The sequence below is a fragment of the Podarcis pityusensis genome (genome assembly GCF_964106645.2).
Source record: "Podarcis pityusensis genome assembly, chromosome: 1".
In the NCBI taxonomy this organism is placed as follows: Eukaryota; Metazoa; Chordata; class Lepidosauria; order Squamata; family Lacertidae; genus Podarcis; species Podarcis pityusensis.
This window is the reverse complement of record NC_138028.1, coordinates 112,152,370-112,172,589: the sequence shown is the minus strand read 5'-3', so window position 1 is coordinate 112,172,589 and position 20,220 is coordinate 112,152,370. Positions and strand designations below refer to the sequence as shown.

The following is a 20,220-nucleotide window of genomic DNA, read 5'->3' as shown; positions in this document are numbered from 1 at the left end:
ACGAATGCAGGTAGAAGATAATTTGCCATATTTTTGCAACCCCTTTTACAATGTCCATTTTTAAAGCAGTATGTAGCTTTTGTTACCAAGTTCAGTCCAGAACATTAGACTATGATGTATCAATCCTCAACTGCACTTTGGCACTCAAGATGTAATATCAGAGGTTTTGTTTAAACTCAGGGTGCGTTAGTGGGACAATGTGGTAAGTGATGAAATCATAATATACACTTAAAGGACAAGATCCTTAAAAAAATATATCTGCCACATAACGCATAATAGGCCAGAAAGGTCTAATTCCTAGTTAGAAAGATATGTATGTGGAACCCAAGACATATTTGTCAAAATAGTGTGACCATAGGCTGTCCTAAAGCAGAAAGACATGAGGCCCTATATGCCATCCCAGTTACTTATTCCTTGTTCAACTTGACAGATGTTTCTGAAATCAGTAAGAGTTCCACCATTACACACACATTCTCAGTCTTTTTAAAATTCAGTCTGTATTCTGCCATACTGTTTCCCCCCCTGAAGAAACAGAAGTCACTTCATCCATTTGATTTGGTAGATTTGCAGTTAGAGCATTTTAAGTTTACATTTCAACATACATATCTGAGTGATTATGGGTGATAACGATTTGCAAACATGGAATATCTTACAAGCGGGCATGTCAAGGAGCTGTGATTGGAGGCAGCCATTGCCTTGTTGGCAAACCAAGGTTCATTTCTGCGTAATGTGTGAATTGGTCTCTGGAAATAATAGAAAAGTTTGTTTTCTTAAGTACCATGAAGCTGAAAGAGAGAGGCAGAAAGAAGTAAAAGATTGGCTGATGGAGGCTTTTCTAGTTATACTACAGCTCAGATAGCTAATGACAACCCCACCCCTCAAAATAACAAATGCTTCTTCAAACCTGAAATACTATTTGATATTGTGTAATGATTCTCTCTTCTGTTCCTTAGAGAGCGGGCATCGAGAATGCTACCCTGGTGAATGGGCCTGCCCTCTGTCAGGACAGTGTATTCCAATTGGCAAAGTCTGCGATGGGACTCCGGACTGCCCAGGCAGAGAAGATGAAACAAACATAACTGCAGGCAGACACTGCAGTGAGTAAATAGCACATGCAAAAGTGTATGGAAGGATCAGTCTTGCCATCTAGGCAACTATGGTTCATCTCTGAGAACCTAGTATTGCAAAGAAGAAAAGGGAGCAAGACTTCGTTTAACTTGCATTCACAAAGTCTGGGACACCCTTTCTGATATTTTGCAATGCTTCTTCTACATAAAAGTTGGCTCAGTAATTTTAAGTATGATTTGTCTACGGAGATCAGTGGCAGTCCCCTAAGATGAATGCTTACCTGGAATCATCCAACACATAACTACTGGGGTGCGATTCCTAAGCTTGAATTGCACACTAGTAGTTTTGTGTTTGACAGGGCCTGTGAACATAGCTGTTGGATGAGCTCATGGTGCAAAATGACTGCATTTCCCAAGTGATGTCTTTGCATTGTGCACACATTGGCTTATAGTTAAGGTTCCCCATTTGTTCCTTGTTTGCTGAAACAGATATTGTGTGTGTGTTTGTGTGTGTGACAAAATACCTGACGATTCAGTCTGCAGAACCAAGCTGCTCATACTGTGTCTTAAGGGCGATATTCAAAATGACTTTGTTTTTGGCAGACATATCTCGCTGTGCGGCGTTGAGCTGCCAGTACCGCTGTCACTCTTCCCCTTCTGGAGGAACATGCTATTGTCCTGCAGGATACATAATCAGCAGCAATGACAGCCGCACTTGCATTGGTAAGTGAAGAATGTTGAGATATTGATCGTCCATCTCTTAACTTCCTCCCCACAATTGTCATGGATGTTAAGAACTTTCAATCTTCTAAAGCTATTGTTACTACCCATTTTTTCTTTTGTTACAGTGACCCACGGGTTCAGCTTTTGTAACCCATTGATTACCTGATAGCAATCAGTTTCATGCATTTTAACTTCAAGCTTGCCTGTTTTATAACCATTACTTGACACATCTCAGCAAAACTTTGCTTAACACCCCTATTAATGTGGAACCTGTTGAGATGTTTATAATGCTTTCCAAGTTATTCATAGTTTTGTTGATGGGAATGTAAGAACACCAGTGACCATCTGATTGCAGGATATTTCTTCATAATCTATAGAAATGTTTTCCAGAAACATACAGGTACACAAGCTGTGTCAGATGCCGCGAAGCATGAATGATTTAAATCATTTTATTCCCAGTAAAGACCATTTTGACAAGTATCAATGGGGTGGTTGAGCTTGCATTTTGCCAAATAGTAGATCAATGCATTTCTGGTGGTGTGAATTTCTGTTGGACAGGGATACTGTGTTAGTACTGGAGCTGTGCCCCATATCTGAACAGGTATGGGACAGGTAATTCATGGGACCTTCGAATGCAGCAGAAGAAAAATGGTAGCTTGCTTTCCAATGTATGGCACAGCCCGTGCTTTTCTACTTGCTTTTTTCTGCTTGTTGTGTTACTCTTGTCTTCAGTTATATATATGGTGATGCCCCAGTGAAAGCAGTGGGCTTTCTGCATGCGTGACAAGGCAGAGTATTGCAGTGTGTGATGCTTAAAGGTATAAGTTAGAACAATAAGGTCGTGTAATCCTCTCCATTACCTTTTGACCTAGTTCTCTTAAGGTGCATATTGACAGTACCACTTCAGACTATAGATGGTGAAAGGAGGGTTGCTCAGACAGCTGAATGTTCTTCCACCATTCAGAAAACTAGCTAGCAGAGAAGAAGGGGTTCAGTCCACTCTTCTTCCTGCCAGCCTATTTTTCCTATGTGTGGATAATTTTGTTTGTTTGAAGGAGTATGCAAATTTGGGAGCCTCCCTATCTAAAGTGGTACAAGCCCGTCCTCCCTGAGGACTAGACCTTTGTCTGTTGGTTTGTTCTTCATTCTGCCTTACTCAGACAGCAAACGAAAAGCCATTCACCTGCAAAGTAATCCAATTTCAGTTGTCCTTACAGTTTTTGAGATGGAGGAGTTTAAGCTTCTAATGCTGAAAGCCGAGTCCAAATTAGTGTCAATAATCTGATTCTTGCTTGCTCCTGTTATAAATGTTTTGAGATGAGAGAATAAGAGGCAAGTCTGGCTTCAAGGTGGTTTCTGAAATGTCAGAAGACAAAAATTAGATGATTTGCTTCATTGTTAAGATTCTAGTGCAGCTGAGAAACCCCTAATAAAAACACACAATTGTTTTTAAAAAAATTGGTGAGACCTATCCCTTCTGCTAAAGCATGATATTGTGAAGTCTCTCGTAGCTACTGGCATTGCGATCCCCATCATTTTAAGAAAGGTGGTTTTCACAAATCACAGAGCAAGTTAATTTTCCTCTGATTTAATTTAGAGTTGCTGTGAGTTTTTATTGTAAAATAAGTGCTTGGGATTGGTTTGAATAAGCATTTGAGCATATAAATTGATATATCTCTTTTTCATTTTGATCAGGGTAGACTGAGCACTGAGGAGTTGTGATTGGCAAAAGAGCACCCAGTTTGTTTCATGGCTGGGCAGCAAAAGCCAGTGTTTGAACTTGAACTTGAAACTTGAAACCAGGGTTCAAAACCAACATTCTACCTGTTGCATTACATGCTGCCTCATATAGTTACTGTGTGTCATCTTTATTAAATGGCGGCCCACATTTTAGCCAAGGCAGCGGTTTTCCAAAGATGGGCATCAGTCTGGGGTGAGTTTAAGGAGAATGGAAACTTAATGCAACCACAAAGAGGAGCTGGGTGTTGTGGTTGCTGCTGCTGCTGCTGTGTCCTGTGGACCCCTTACTCAAAATACTCTCAGAAGTCTTGGGTATTTTTAGAACCTAAGTTTCTGGAAAATACGGAAGAGGCATGCGTTTATAACATCTGAATCGGATGGGCATCTTTCTGTTAGTAAGCAAGCATGTGCATCTGTGTACCTGCAAATAGGCAGAAAGAAAGTGAAGAATTCTGTGGACAGAATGTGCTTGGCAATGTTTGCAACCTTGTCTGTGTTACAGACTTTGACGACTGCAAGACGTGGGGCATTTGTGACCAAGTGTGCGAAGACCGCGTTGGCCACCATCGGTGTCACTGTGCAGAAGGTTACGTCTTGGAGCATCACCGCCACTGCCGAGCCAATACCTCATGTAAGCCAGTAGCTCTGGGAGCTGATCTTTCTCCCTTGAGCGATGCTTTGAAAGCTAACATTATCTTGTCATCTCACAGGTGCTTGAAAGGAAAGCCGATTACATGCTTGTGATAAATGGAATGCCCTTGAGTGTAATGCAAGGATGCTTAAAGTTTTGCAAGGCCTCCCAGCACTTTGCTGTCACTGCCTGCACCATTTATTTACCTATTAGCCAGTTGTTGCTGGAAGACCAGGCAGCAAGTCCCCCCAGTATCCTTCACCAAGTAATGAAAACAAACACCACCCCCCCGCCTTGAAGGATTTCTAAGTGCCATTGATTTAGATGGGAGAGGTTTAAACAAGACCATAGCTCAGTGGCCGAACTTATGGTTTGCATGCAGAAGGTTCCACATTCCATTATTATATCTCCAGAAAGAAATTCCAGTCAGACCTAGATGCACCAGTTGTATATGGCAGCTTTCTTAAATGTGCATTTATCTCCACAACAGAAATCGGTGATGCTTAAACGTGCTTTAAATTGGACAGGTTTGCACACAATGCACATATTTTTAAAGTATGAAAGTCGTCAAAGAGAAACGAATAATTTTTGCCTGGCACTTTAAATATGTGTACTAGTTCATCTTCTCCCAGAGAATGAGACCCAATTTACATGTTACACCAGTTATGTGACTTCTTCTACAATGTGTAACCATATGGGCACTTCTGCGATAATAGTTAGTTACCTGTATAAATTGGTGGTGGTGGGATTAGGTCTTGGTTATATATTGACCTAAGAAAGAATAGAAAATGAAAAATGTTCGGAATAGGGCTATGATACGAACTGCATACATACAACTGTTCATACAAGCAGATAACTGTATAGACCATTATCCAGATAATCTTGGAATCATGACTCTCTGTTTCATGTGTAAATTGGGTCTTAATATTGGGGTTGCAGTAGAGAACCAGATTCTAGAAAATGTATAGAATAGGTATGCCCGTAAGGTAATATTTTACAGGCTGGTGGTACACACAGTTGTCACAGTTAACTGTTGGCCGTTACCCACCCTTTCTGTAATTTTCTAGCTAATGCCCAACTGCACAAGAAATGGCACATTAATGCCATCTGTTCTTTCAGCTGGAGTTGCCTCAGTTATTTTTTCTAATGGCCGTGATTTGCTGGTTGGAGATGTTCATGGACGCAGTTTTCAGACTCTAGTCCGATCCCGGAACCGTGGAGTCGCCGTCGGTGTGGACTTTCATTTTCAGCTGCGTAGAGTATTTTGGACAGATACAGTGCAAGATAAGGTAGGTTGAAATGTCGAGCAAAATGGCATTTTTGGAGCAGAGGGATCCAAGAGCAGGATGTGTTGATAACTTTTCATTTCTCGGAACAGATGCAGGGCCTTCCTTTGTTTCCCAACAAAAACGAACTTTGAGATGGTTTTATGATAATGACCGCACTTGCGAGCTATGCTCTTACATGTGATTTATCAAACAAAGCACACTATTATGCTATGGTACTATCTTGAGCAACTCTTAATATGATTGGAAATGGAGTCCAAAAACCTAATTAAGAGAAATAGTAGACATTCTTTCAAAACTGAGTGTATTTTTTCCTTTGCAATTTCTTGAAACTTGATCATTTAAAATGTGAAAGTACTGTGTTCTCTGAGGAGATAAAAATCAAATATTCCTCAAGTATATTACAGATAATTGAGGTAAGAAATATTGACAGTGTGTTGTGCTATGAGCCAATATTTTATTCCATTGCTTTTATGCATTGCTTATATTAAGTTCATATAATCCAAAAGGTGTATTCAGCTTCAAATCCAAATGGTTCAAGAGTAATTACTTTAAAAAGATTGGGAATATGAGTTAAGAAGCACAAGTTGCTTTTTCTCTTGCCTTGCAAATGCCCTTAAAAATATTCTGCTGTCCAGTTACTAAAAAAACAAACAAAAAAACCTATATTTGGGAGCAGGAAGGATTTGTCTCTCAGAAGAAATTGGTTAGTAGTGATGTGGAGAACATTTGGCTTCATCTGTAGCCCATTCTCTGCATCCCCTAGATCAAGGGCTCCAAATCTGTGGTCCACAACCTTCACTCCGATGGTCCCTGACATGTCTGTTCATTTGTGATTGAAGATGGGAGATGGCACATCCATCACATTAAGTCTTCAGATTGATTTTTAATTGTATTTTTCTTCTTTTATTTTTTATATCGTGTTGTATTTTATCCTGTTCTTGTACTGAACTATGGAATTCAAATTGCTTTACAATAAAATACAGTATATAAGAAATAAAAGAAACATATGGTGACATACAGTGAAAACCACACAGCATCTAATACATCCCGTTACAATTGCTGCAACAGGCAGAAAAAACAATTTAAGGGATCTGCCAGGACTCAACAAATTTCAAGTGGTCCATGCAGACAAAAGTTTGATTGCTGATGCTAGACCTGTATTCAGAGGGGGCTCTAAATGTCCAAAGACCTCACCATTGTAATTCAAACTTTACTTTCAGGTTTTTTCAGTTGGCATTGATGGCTCAGAAATCCATGAAGTTTTAAATGTTTCAGTCGACACACCTGAAAACCTAGCTGTGGACTGGATTAACAACAAACTCTATATAGTAGAAACCAGTGTCAACAGAATTGATATGGTAAATTTGGATGGCACTAATCGAGTAACTCTTATTGCTGAAAGCTTGGGAAACCCTAGAGGAATAGCTGTCGATCCTACTGTTGGGTAAGTTATAATGCTGAATTAAACAGAATCCCTTCTGTTTGTAAACTGTAAACTTTAAAGCATTTAAAGTTTTTGAAATATCATGGACTGTGGAATAAATAGGAACGGATGATGGTATAGAGCTTTCAGCTCTTGTGTTCTCTTTCTCTTGCAGAATTGCATTATTTTGCTTTATATTCCTTTGTTCACTGCTGTAACAACTGTGTTCCGGTGCAGCAGTACAAGAGTCGTGATAGGAACATTTTGCTGAATCCAAGAGAAGAGGAAGAAATATGGTGCAACTCACTGTGTTTATGTCTGTGGCAGGAGATGGCAGGCACCTTCTTAGTGCAGTGGTACCTCTGGTTACGTACTTAATTCATTCCGGAAGTCCGTTCTTAACCTGAAACTGTTCTTAACCTGAGACACCACTTTAGCTAATGGGGCCTCCCACTGCTGCTGTGCCGCCGGAGCACGATTTCTGTTCTCATCCTGAAGCAAAGTTCTTAACCCGAGGTACTATTTCTGGGTTAGCGGAGTCTGTAACCTGAAACGGATGTAACCCGAGGTACCACTGTACTTGCTACAGAATCAGTGCCTGGGAAAGATGGGTGTGAACATAGGGAGATAGTGATAATTAGTTATCTCTCACATCAACATGCAGACCATGCATTCAAAGAACATGGCTTCCCTGAAAGAATCATAGGGACCATAATTTACCCTTCACAGAGATACTATTCCCACCGCTCATGAAAAAACTAGAGTTCCCAGGATTCTTTGGAGGAAGCCATGAACTTCAAAGGTATGGTATGTATGTGACCTTACTTAGAAATGTCTTCTTACAAAGAGATTTAGTGTAACTATACATATGTTGATGAGAAAGACAACTTATTTGATATCTAGCTTGCTCAAGTTTACAAGATCTATCCATCTGACAGACACATCCTTAAAGTTCTGTTGCTTTAGGCAATCTACATTAATCAACTGTGGTTGTAAGTAGATTGGGGCCTTGGTCTCTGTTTGCTGTAGTTAGGCCACTGTATACACTGTATAAGATGCTGGGAATAGTCTTCTCATTGCAATGGTTCTGCATGGGACAGAGGGCATTACTGGGGAGCTCCTCCATGCAGTTTGAGGGACTGATGTAGTAAGAATTTGCATTTCTTGGTGGCTGGTGTAACACATACACTGACCCTAGTTCCTCATGTGTCCTATCCTGGCCAGTGTGCAGAATGGCTGGTCTGGTGCCACAAGACTATTTTTAGTATTTCTGTGAAGACTGAGAGGCACTCAGTGGATTTTTCTTTTCTTCTTCCCTTTTATAGTTATTTATTTTTCTCAGACTGGGATAGTCTCTCTGGTGACCCGAAAGTGGAAAGAGCCTTCATGGATGGAACAAACCGCCTAGACTTGGTTAAAACAAAATTAGGCTGGCCTGCTGGGATAACTTTGGATATTGTATCGAAGAGACTTTACTGGGTGGATAGCCGGTTTGATTACATCGAAACTGTAACTTACGATGGACTGCAGAGGTGGGAAGAAGTTTTAATCAATATTTTTAGTTGTTAATTTATTTGATAATGATAACAGTTTATGAGAGTTGTGTGTTATGGATTTCCATTAAATCCACACAGGATTATAAAGTAGATGGGTAAATATTTGAAACTATATTATGAAACATCTGGGGTTTTTTTAGATATTCACCACTGTCCCTGGATCTGTAAGCAGTAACAGGCCAGGGGTAGCTAACCTCAGATGTTCTTTGGCTGCAACTCCCACAATTCCTTACAGTTAGCCATACTAGCTTGGTCTGATGAGAGCTGTGGTCAAGCAATATCTGAAGGACTCTGCTGGCAACTCCTGGGCTAAATTATTAACAGAAGAGTGGTAGGCTCTCCCTGTTGCATGCGTTGATAGGAGAGAATAAGGATAAGAATATTGTGTTGATCCTTAGTATTTGTAGGAGTCCAGAAGGTTATTTCATCGCCCATGTTGATTTGTATATTCTTGGGTAGGGGAAGGGAATGGTTTTGGGGCTTCAAATGTTGATCCTGAGATGATTGGTAGGGGAGGGGCAGGGTATCCCTCCTGGAAACGTCGATCCCTAAATACTGTACACAACTCTGTGCAACTCTGGATGCCAGGGAGTTGGCACCCACACAGCGCCTTTGGTCCCATTTTCTCCTTTTGTTTACAGCGGAGAACTTAATTTTAAAGTCCTATCTTTGTTTTTCCTTGTAATCTGGACTTTTCAAGGTCATTTGTGAACCAAGAACGCAAATAGAATACTCTCCCCCACCTTTAAGATAAAAAAGCCTGTTAGTTATTGCTGCCTGGAGCTTCAGATGTAACATTCCTTCCAGAGAGGAACAGTTGCTAGTTTATTAATATAAAAGTAAATGAGATGCTTCAGTATAAGCAGCATACTTAAGATAACATTAAAAAATGCACTTTTAAGCAAAAGTTTCGATTCGTTTGGATATAGTACAGCAGCAGTTCTTCTGACACATACAGCTAAAGCACACCCCCAAATGCACATTTAAAGCATACAGCTCCCACCCCCTGAATTCTGGGAACTGTAGTTTGGTAAGGATGCTGGGAGATTTAGCTCTGTGAGGAAAACCTGCACTCCCCAGGATCCTTTGGGGGAAGTCACATACTTCAAATGTATGGCAGATGTGCTTTAAATGTTTGGTGTGAATCTGCCAATAGCCTTGCTTCATAATTAATGCCGCAATCATTTCCAAAGTCCATAAAGGTTATCAATAGCTACTTGTCCTGATGGTTGTGTTCACTGTCATCAGATGTCAAGAAAATAGACTTTCTGACTTTTAGAAGCCATCTGAAGGCAGACCTGTATTGGGAAATTTTTAATGTATGATATTTTACAATTTTTAAAAATATGTGCTGTAAGCCGCCCAGAGTGGCTGGGGAAACCCAGCCAGATGGGCGGGGTATAAACAATAAAATTATTATTATTATGAACAGTTGCTGAGAATTATAGGCATACAATTGTGTGCCATTGTGTGCAGGTTCTGTTTGTGTGTTCCCCATAGTCTTCTTTTTCGACACTGTGAGAACAGGATACAGAACTACATGAGCCTTTAATCTGATCCAGTAAAGCAGTTAAATTGGTTTTATTGGTTTGAGCCCTTTCATTTCTTCCTTATTTTTTTTAAAAGCTCATCTAGTTGACCACCCCCTTATAACCCTTCCTTGATGTCCTGTTCAGTCTTTTCAATTTTACATCATCCCAGTATTTTTCTCCTCTGTGATTTTTCTTCTTTGACCCTCAGTGGCCATATTTATGATTCCGCAAGTCAGTTGCTAAATCCCTTGTGAAGCCACCATAACCAGAGATCGAATGTAATATTGATCTTGCCTGACTATAAGTCTTCATTTTCAGATTTTGTTAATGAAAAATAATTCTTTCTGACTCACGAACAGGAGAACAATAGCTCACGGAGGCTCCTTGATTCCTCATCCTTATGGAATAAGCCTTTTTGAACACAATGTGTATTTTACTGACTGGACAAAGATGGCGGTGATGAAAGCTAATAAATTTGAGGATTCTAACCCACAAGTTATTTATCAGTCTTCCTTGCGTCCGTACGGAGTGACAGTCTATCATGCTCTCAGGCAGCCCTATGGTAAGTCAAATGAGGGAGCCAAAGGGAAGTAGCCTCTTTAAAATGGCGGAAGGTGTGATTGGATGCCGTGGATGTGGCTATTAGTTGTGATAACTGTGTTGCACGAATGCTTGGCATGGGTGATGTTCATTCAGTGCCTTATTCCCTTGAAGCTTTCAAAGAATAAAATACAACCAAACAGATGTAAGGCATGTCTGGCTAAACTGCAGCCTTACCATCGACCATGCCATCTGTGACGGATAGGACTTGGAGGCCCTTCGGCTCCCCATCTCCGACGTAACGGAATCTTTGCACTTGTAAGGGAAGAAGGAGCCCAGTGGACATGACAACAGCATGCAGGGCAAGGGATACTTTGTGCATCTAGCAGTTTGGGCTGCATGTGAGCTGTTCCCCTTGTTGGTTTGGTCGCATCCTTGATGTCGAAGGGAGCAGTACATCACTGCACACTTGAGGGACTGTGGTGGTAGATCTCCAGGAGACTTAATTTCAGGCGTCCTGCCAGCTTTCACATCACAGCATAACAAAATAAAAAACTTCCTTCCAGTAGCACCTTAGAGACCAACTAAGTTTGTTATTGGTATGAGCTACATGAAAGCTCATACCAATAACAAACTTAGTTGGTCTCTAAGGTGCTACTGGAAGGAATTTTTTTATTTTGTTTCAACTATGGCACACCAACGCGGCTACCTATCTGTAACATGACAGCATACTTATTTACGGGTTGGCAGCTGGGATAGCACCCTGTCCTATCTTCCAAGTGATAAGTGTTGTGTGTATGTTATATATTTCTCTGATGGAAATAGGGACACCCTATTCCATAATAATAATCTGATTATTTATAGTCTGCCCATCTGACTGGGTGGCTTCCAACATATATAAAAACATAATAAAATAGTAAACAATAAAAAACTACCCTATACAGGGCTGGTTTCAGATGTCTTTTAAAGGTTGTATAAGTTACTTATCTCTATACCCTCCAACATTTCTCCAGTGAAAATAGGGACATCCTAAGGAAAAGCGGGACATTCCAGGATCAAATCAGAAACTGGGACGGCTTCTGTAACTCTGGGACTGTCCCTGGAAAATAGGGACACTTGGGGGGTCTGGTTTGTGTGTGTGTGTGTGTGTGTGTGTAATTTTCTTTTCTTTTTTTAAGCATACTGTTCTAACTACTCTTAAAAGGGAGAGCGGCATTTCCTTATTAGCTGGAATGATTGAATGTGTTTCAGATGAATTAGGTGTGAGACAGCCTGATGATCCAAGAAGTTATGCAATTCAAGTCCCATTGTTTTCAGTAGGAGAGAGGAATGCTTTTTGCTTTCCCTTTTAAATCAAGGGAACTTAAATGTACTTGATATGTAGAAAGAAAAACTACTTTTGGAAAAAAAAAATAAGCCAAATCTGTGAGTCTGCAATATGTTGAGAATCGGTTCAGAAATGCTTAGACGGTTGGGAAATTTGAACAGATTTAACAGGAGTTAACCATGTAAATGTGTTATAGGAGGCACTCAACATGAGTAGAGGAAAGCTGATATTTTGTCCCTAATGTTTTGCATGCACTTAGGTAAAAAGTACCAATGAAATTAAAAACATCATGAAAGCCTAACATTTGATTTAGTTTGGTAAGGCTGTAACCGTATTATTTTTTTCCAGTAAGAAACCCTTGTGGTAGCAATAATGGAGGGTGTGAGCAGATCTGTGTTCTCAGTCACAAAACAGATAATGATGGTCTTGGCTATCGTTGCAAATGCATGTTGGGCTTTGACTTGCATGCTGACGGACGACGTTGCATTGGTAAGGACTCATGTTGACTCTCTTAAGTAATGCTTCTATGGATGGCTTTATTGCTAGCTGGCTTTTCAGTTTCAGTGTGTGCAATCCTCACAGCTGCTGTGCACCATTATGTAGCAGAGTGAATGTGGGACTACTCGCATCTCCCCGTAGGGGTGTTGTGCATGTTTCCTAAGCTTGCCCAAAGTATTCCATGTGGTGGGAACTGTTGTGTTTCAAAGGTAGTCCCATATCTGCAGCCCATCCCAGTTCCTTGGCTTGCATCCTGCATGTACTTCTCATTTCAGAAATGATTTGGGCGTGTGATTGGGTTCTGTTGTGATCTAGAGCAGGCAAAGTTCCATTGCTGGGTTTGACCCTTATTTTATTTCTTTATCACATTTATATTCCACCTTTCTTCCATCACAAATCTCACAACATAGGTTTTTTAGACCGTTTCTGATGGAGACATTGCCCAGCTGAAGGCCTGCTTAGTTGACAACATCATATGCCTTTAGATTGGGCACTTGTTTAAGTTTGTATACATGATTTGTTGTAATTTTCTGTTCTCCACTTTTCATTTTTAATTTAATTTGTCTTTTCTGGTAGATGTTCTTGCATGGATATTTTCTCCTAATCTCAGTTATGTTTTTAAAAGCATTAACTTTAACTATCTATTATTTTAGGATCATTGGAGCCTTGAAGTAAGGAAGCTGATTTTTTTGTGTTCTTTCCCATTACAGCTGTGCAGCAGTTTCTGCTCTTCTCATCCCAGCTAGCTGTTCGTGGAATCCCATTCAATCTTTCCACCCAGGAAGATGTGATCATCCCTGTGACAGGGACCCCTTCCTATTTTGTTGGGATTGACTTCTACGCCCAGGAGGATACCATCTTCTATTCTGATACCATTAAGGACATAATTTATAAACAAAAAACAGATGGGACAGGTAAGATGCAAATCTCTCTGTTTTGATTTCCTCCTCTGCCTATCTTAGCATCTTGAACTGAGCAGGAAAAAATGGGTAATCATCGCTTTTGATCCCATTGATTCAGACTACAAAGCAAAACTGCTGTTTTGAAAGAGCAAAAATAGCTCATCTCTATAGACTGTCTTATATAGAATAAAACTGCTGGCCCGTATAGCTCCATACTGTCTGCATTGATTGGGAGCTGCTTTTCAAGGCTCTTAGGCAGGGGTCAGTAAACTTTTTCGGCAGGGGGCTGGTCCACTGTGGACCTTGTGGGAGGCCGAAATATATATTGAAAAATAATGAACGAATTCCTATGCCCCACAAATAACCCAGAGATGCATTTTAAATAAAAGCACACACTCTTCTTATGTAAAAAACACGCTGATTCCCGGACCGTCAGTGGGCCGGATTTAGAAGATGATTGGGCTCTTAGGCATGGGTAGGCAGACTAAGGCCCAGGGGCTGGATCTGGTCCATGGGCCTTCTAAATCTAAAATATAGGCCTGAGATGTTTCCCAAGTATGGTTCCTCAGTTCTTTTAACAGGAAATTGAACCTGGGATCTTTTGCATACAGAGAATGTTTTCCACCACTGAGCTATAGATAGGGATTCCATAGAATTCCTATGGAAATGGGAGTGGAAGTTGCCATAATTTGCATGTTCAACCTATATCAGGAATAGAGCAGTATTCACTATCATTATTATTAGTCTGCAAATGCTATTCTGTAGTCTGCATTGGTTTTGATGTTGCCCTTCTGCTGGAATTAATTAATTAGGTTAGTTCTGGCCATAGCAAATAGGTTCTATAACATAGGTTTTAGTGGAAATCAAACTGTAGCAGAACGGAAGCAGCGTTGATTGCAATGAGCACAGGATGCAATAGAAATCTTACTGCTTACTTCCCCATCCAATGGCCACTCACTTTGGGGATTGCAGAGGGGAAGTGGTTAAACAAATAGTTAACTATTTATCATATAACGCTTAAATAGAAAGTTCCCCATTCCCCTTTTGATAAATTTTATGTCCATTTTATATGAACACCAGGCAGGGAAATCCTTGTAGCCAACAGAGTGGAAGGAGTTGAAGACTTGGCTTTTGATTGGATCTCCAAGAATATCTACTGGACGGACCCTCCGTATAGGAGCATTAGTGTCATGAGATTGGCTGATAAATCGAGAAGAGCTATAGTTCAGAATCTGAATAACCCTCGTTCAATAGTGGTTCATCCTGTTATTGGGTAAGTCTCAGCACTCGGCTGTGTGTTCAGAAATATAACGAGGTAAAGCCCTTCTGCGATGCTGCTGTGTTAGAATGCAGGCAGTGCAACATGTGCTAGAATGTTCCTCTGCGTCAATAGTCCCCTGTCTGGAAATGCTATAGAAACGATTTCTACTGTAACCTGTTTTTCCACATGCAGGATTGCTATTAAAAATGTGGGTATTCAACCATGCCATTCCACCACCTCCATTCTGAAGTGATACCAGGTCCAGGAGGGCTGTACCACATGATATTTCTGAAACTGTAGATTGACTCCAACTTTTTTAAAAAAATGGTTTGTGTGTGTTTTAAGGGCCATATGGTTTTGTATTTCAAAAATACTTCTTGCTGTTTTCAGTCCAGGAGCCTCCTTTTCCCATCTCAGATATCTTCCCCTTGTTCAGGCATCCCTCCCCCTCCTCCTTGTTGTTCTGGCACCAGTTACAACATCCAGAGCAAAACGCAAGGTGGTACAAAATCAACACAAAAGGGGTATTCAGCAGAATTATCTATTAAAAAACCAAGAAGCGTTTGTTCTGTGCTCTTTCTTTGGATTGGAACAGAACTCACTGCAGCGTAAGAGTTCCTGTTATCTCCACGGTGTTATCTTTATAAATAACTCTCTTGGAGGAGTGTTAGAGCATGTCTTTCACTTACCTAGTCTCTGATACTCCGTTCTGAGGGCCAAATCCCAGCCTGATGTTTTTGCTTTGTAGAGGAAAAAGAAGTTATTTCAGAATGCAAAGTCCATGCGGAGGTTATTATCGTGGTTATGCGTACTGCCTCTGATGATGGGGGCTCCCTCTCCTGGCACTTGGTTATGCAGCTGGAGTCAGTTCCCATTATCTCTGGGCGAGAGGCTAATTTAAACCTTCTGTGAATGTCTTGTAACTTTGATTATACTATGGAAAAATCTTCCTCCTATCTATTTCCTTATTTCCATATTGTTAACTGTTGACAGATCTGTAACAAGAAGCCATAATATTTTTATTTATTGCTGTTTATCCATAATGGATGGGGAGGGAATGCTCCAGTTCTTAGCAATATGGCTGGCACTTGCTTCTCTATTGAGTTAAACTTTTGTTTTGGTGAAAACTAGTCACCACTACTACTGTTACTATTATTATTTAGGGTCAAGTTATCCCTAGGTAATTTTCCGTGGATTTCCCCTTGCAGCACACTGCAGTTCCCTCCCAAAATACCCCGCAGGGTCACAGTGCCCTTTGGAACATCATGGGAAATGGCACTGTGGGGGGCATAAGGGGAAAGAGGAATAGATGAAAATTGCCTGCCAATCCCTTCCTCCAGTGTAGTGCCTCGTGAAATCCACTTAAGGGAAATCTGAATCCAATCCATTATTATCCTTTTATTTAGTGAGTGAGTGAGTGTTGAGTTGAGTTGAGTTGAGTTCAGTTTGTTTTTAAATTTGTTTCCTCTATAAGCGATAGCAAGAACAAGTGTCAGAACATAGTAAGTACTATGTCTAAAAGACCGTTTTTAGTTTGGGGGTTGGGTTTTTATTGCACTGCAGGTGACAGGCAGGGGAGAAATATCAACATTTTGATGACTATTTCTAGTTTCAGTGCATTTTATTTTTATTTCCAGATACATATTTTGGACGGACTGGTTCCGGCCTGCTAAGATCATGAGAGCATGGAGTGATGGATCACATGCCTTACCAATTGTGAACACAACACTTGGCTGGCCTAACGGCTTAGCTATTGATTGGAGGTAAGAAATCAAATCAAAACAAGGATTTTTAAAAGCAGATATTATACAACCAGCGGACATTGCAGAAATAATCTTTACACTACAGCAAATGCAACATCAAAACGACCATTTCTTCCAGAATGCCAATAGTCAAGTCATTTTCTTGCAAACTACAGATGCTTTTAGTTTGTCACCAAAAGTTGAAATACTTTAGATGGTAGGGAAGTAAGTTATGAAATGCCATTCCGAACAACAGATTTAAGTTTTCAATTACGGCTGGGCTGAAAGGGTGGGAGAGGGTACCTTAGCCAAAGCTTTGATCTGTAGTGATAGGCACCTCTTTTTCCAGTGTTCTCCCTGCCTCAAGGTGTACTTTGAAAGGAGATTGAAATGGTTCACACCTCCAAAGTGAGGGCATTGCTGAGCCAGAAGGCATTGCCCTCATTCTGGATTGACTTATGCAACAGCTCCAACTCTGAGTGGCTGTATGGAATCATAATCATTTTATTATTGTTTTATTAAATTTGTACATCACCCTTTATCTGAGGATCTCAGGGCAGTTCACAGTATAAAAATGCAAAGTAAAAGCACAAAATACATAATAAAAAACAAGAACGAAACAAACTCATATCCCCGCCCCCAACACATTTAAAAGGACATTTGTTGTGTGGGCCCCAACTGACAGGGAAGGCTTCCCAGGAAGAAGCCTCATTTGAAAGGGGAAACGAAAACAGTGAGGGGACTTGTGGAAGGCGGATTCTGGAACATTTCATCCTCCTCAAAATACTAATTTTGCACCAGATGTTTATGGTGCAGAAACCTCCATTGAGATGAATAGCAGTTAGATGGGAATTATTTACAGAGGAATATACCTTCCACCTGCATGTCTCTGCAGGCAAACTACTTTTCTGTAAAAATTCAAATAAAACTCTCATTTCTTTCAGTTCTTTAAGGCTTTACTGGGTGGATGCCTTCTTTGATAAGATTGAACACAGTACCTTTGATGGGCTGGACAGGAAGACGCTGGAACGAATTAATCAGATGACACATCCATTTGGTCTCACTATCTTTGGAGGTCAGTATCTATGTTGAGTCCTCACAGCGGTCCTCAGTCTCTCACGGTATGAAAGCCTTTTGGAATATAGTAGGTTGCAATGCATTGAAATGCAGGTTTTCTTGCAAAAGGATTGTTTACAGCAGGGATGGGGAACTGGTGGCCTTGCAGGTGTTGTTGTGTCTCCGACTTCCACCAGCCCAAGTCAGCATGTCCCAAAGTGTAAGGGATGGTGGGAGTTGCAGCCCAACAACATCTGGGTGGCTTCAGGTTCCCTTATCTCGGGTTTATGAGGTTTCACTTCTTCATTTGCTTTTGGAATACACACACAAACAGAAAATGCAGGTTTCAGCCTTGTATCTGACTATCTGACATTGCAAGTGCAGCTTTGGTCACTTTCTGTCTGATTTCCAGTATGATGTTGTTGTTGGTTGGTTGGGTTTGTTTGTTTTTAATGAGGGAAATGATGTTGGTTCTGAAACTCCGTGCTGTAAAAGCTGTTGTTGTCACTTGCTCATATCACCAAATGTGAACAATGCCATTCACCACGGCCTCTTTCTGGAGCAAGTATGTGGAGAAATAGACTGAACCTCACATCACACATTCATTTTCATGCTGCATCACCCAACTCTCTATGTGAAATTCTACAGTGCTCCAGAGATCACTTTTGCAGTATGGATAGAAGAGAAGAAGAGTTTGGATTTAATATCCCGCTTTATCACTACCTGAAGGAGTCTCAAAGCGGCTAACATTCTCCTTTCCCTTCCTCCCCCACAACAAACACTCTGTGAAGTGAGTGGGGTTGAGAGACTTCAGAGAAGTGTGACTGGCCCAAGGTCACCCAGCAGCTGCATGTGGAGGAGCGGAGACGTGAACTCAGTTCACCAGATTACGAGTCTACCACTCTTAACCACTACACCACACTGGCTCTCAGTAATTCTGAGGAAGAGTTGAGAATTGACTAGCACCCTAACTTCCCTAAGTGGAGATTGGCTTAATGGAACAAGGCTTTCTTGCCTCCCCCTTCTCTGTACTGCACTTCCAGTTTGTTCCTTCCAGTTGGGGGAACCTCTAGAACAGCATGTGGTGGTGGTGGGGCTGCAGCAGAAAAAGTGGAATCCATAAAAACCCCCACCCACCCCCACAAACACGGCTCACAGCCAGTTGGATCCAAACCAGTACATATGCCCAGTCAGCTTTGGCATGTGAGCATTCCTGTTGTTCATATACAATAATAACCTCTGTAATGTTTTGGTTGGGTGTTGCAGGCTATGCATATTTCACTGACTGGAGACTTGGCGGAATAGTTCGGGTCCGAAAGTCTGATGGAGGAGAAATGACTATTATTAGGAGGGGAATCAATAATATCATGCACGTGAAAGCATATAATGCTCAGTCTCAAATAGGTAAGCTTATCTATTGTACTTTTTCAAGGATGTATGTCGAAGCATCTTGATTTGCAGTAGCATTATCCGTTCAACTTCTTTAAACATTTCCACAGATTCCCAAGTTTTTGCCCTTCCATTTTTACCTTTCGTGTCTTAGAAATCTTTTCCTTCTTCGGGAAAGAGGGTGTTTTGTAAGTGTTTCCATAGTGTTGCAAATCTTCCGAATTAATCTTTCATTGTGTTTTCGAAGGCAATAACTACTGTAACAGAGCAACAAATCCCAACGGAGACTGCAGCCATTTCTGCTTCCCAGTGCCCAATTTTCAGCGGGTTTGTGGCTGCCCCTATGGAATGAAACTGAGCTCTAACCAGTTGACCTGTGTGGAAGATCCATCCAACGAGCCTCCCACTTTACAGTGTGGTTCATACTCCTTTTCCTGTGGCAATGGCAGGTGTGTACCCAGGTACTATCGATGTGATGGTGTGGATGATTGCCACGACAACAGCGATGAACAGAACTGTGGATCCCTCAGTAAGTATTGTTTGTATTCCCCCCCCCCCCAATGTCACTTTTTTCGTTCAAAAATTACTCAGTTGCAGTCCACCTATTGCAACAAATTGGAGAACATAGTGTAAGCCTTCAATACCGTTTATTATTATTTTTTAAAAAATTAGTTTTTATTAATGATTTTTTGTGTTACAAAACAGATAAACAGGGAAAGGTGCATCTATTGTCTCCACTTTCGATCTATAGTCTTTTTGTTTACATTCAGTGAGAGACAATTTTGTCATAGACATCTTGCAGTTGGGGGAAAAAAGAGCTTGCATTCTCAGTAAAAATAAATAAATACATAAACAAAGGGCCTATCCACACGATGCTGACACAAACCCCTACACCAGTAATAGGCAATAGAATGAAATACCATTTATGTTACTCAGACCTAATGAGTTTTCTCCCCCTCACCCCCCAGATTGTGTTTTTACATTGAGTGGAACATCTTTGTGTGGTAGCCAGGAAGGCTGGTTTTGGTGGCATTATAACTCAAATCTTCTCAACGTTTTATTTTCTTGTTTAGACAATTCTTGTGCTTCGTCGGCCTTTACCTGCAGAAATGGCCAGTGCATTCCTAACCGTTGGCGATGCGATAAGCACAACGACTGTCTCGATAGTAGCGATGAGCTCCACTGCCCCACACAGGGCCCCACTTCATGCCCGGCAGCCTTGTTCACCTGCGACAACAGCAAGTGCATTCCCAGAATCTGGCTGTGCGATACAGACAATGACTGTGGTGACGGATCAGATGAAAGAAACTGCAGTAAGCGTTCAAATAGGGAGGATACAGCACTGTGCTTAGTCTTTCTCAGAAATCTGCTTTTCTGCAACAACAGCCCAAAACCTCTCCTGCCTTTTAAAACCCAAAGCAGTGTCCATGTGATCCCCATCCAGGCCCTGAACAGTCCCAGATAGTTTAGCTCCAGGGTACCCTAAGCCCCCTCTTCAAAGTCATTGCTTTTCATTCTCTGCAGCTCAGCTTCTACACAGCTCT

At 41.0% G+C, this 20,220-nt stretch overlaps 1 protein-coding gene across 1 annotated transcript in view; it reads left to right on the top strand.

Annotated features, from left to right (window-relative positions):
- Window positions 1-20,220, top strand: part of LRP2 (LDL receptor related protein 2) — a 141,942-nt gene that overhangs the window by 44,919 nt on the left and 76,803 nt on the right. The window contains 15 exon segments of the mRNA XM_081023121.1: window positions 954-1,097; window positions 1,671-1,790; window positions 4,033-4,161; window positions 5,281-5,450; window positions 6,671-6,894; window positions 8,199-8,405; window positions 10,321-10,523; window positions 12,177-12,317; window positions 13,037-13,240; window positions 14,309-14,501; window positions 16,127-16,252; window positions 17,176-17,306; window positions 18,554-18,691; window positions 18,924-19,205; window positions 19,750-19,989. Coding sequence (XP_080879247.1) covers window positions 954-1,097; window positions 1,671-1,790; window positions 4,033-4,161; window positions 5,281-5,450; window positions 6,671-6,894; window positions 8,199-8,405; window positions 10,321-10,523; window positions 12,177-12,317; window positions 13,037-13,240; window positions 14,309-14,501; window positions 16,127-16,252; window positions 17,176-17,306; window positions 18,554-18,691; window positions 18,924-19,205; window positions 19,750-19,989 — 2,652 coding nt within the window.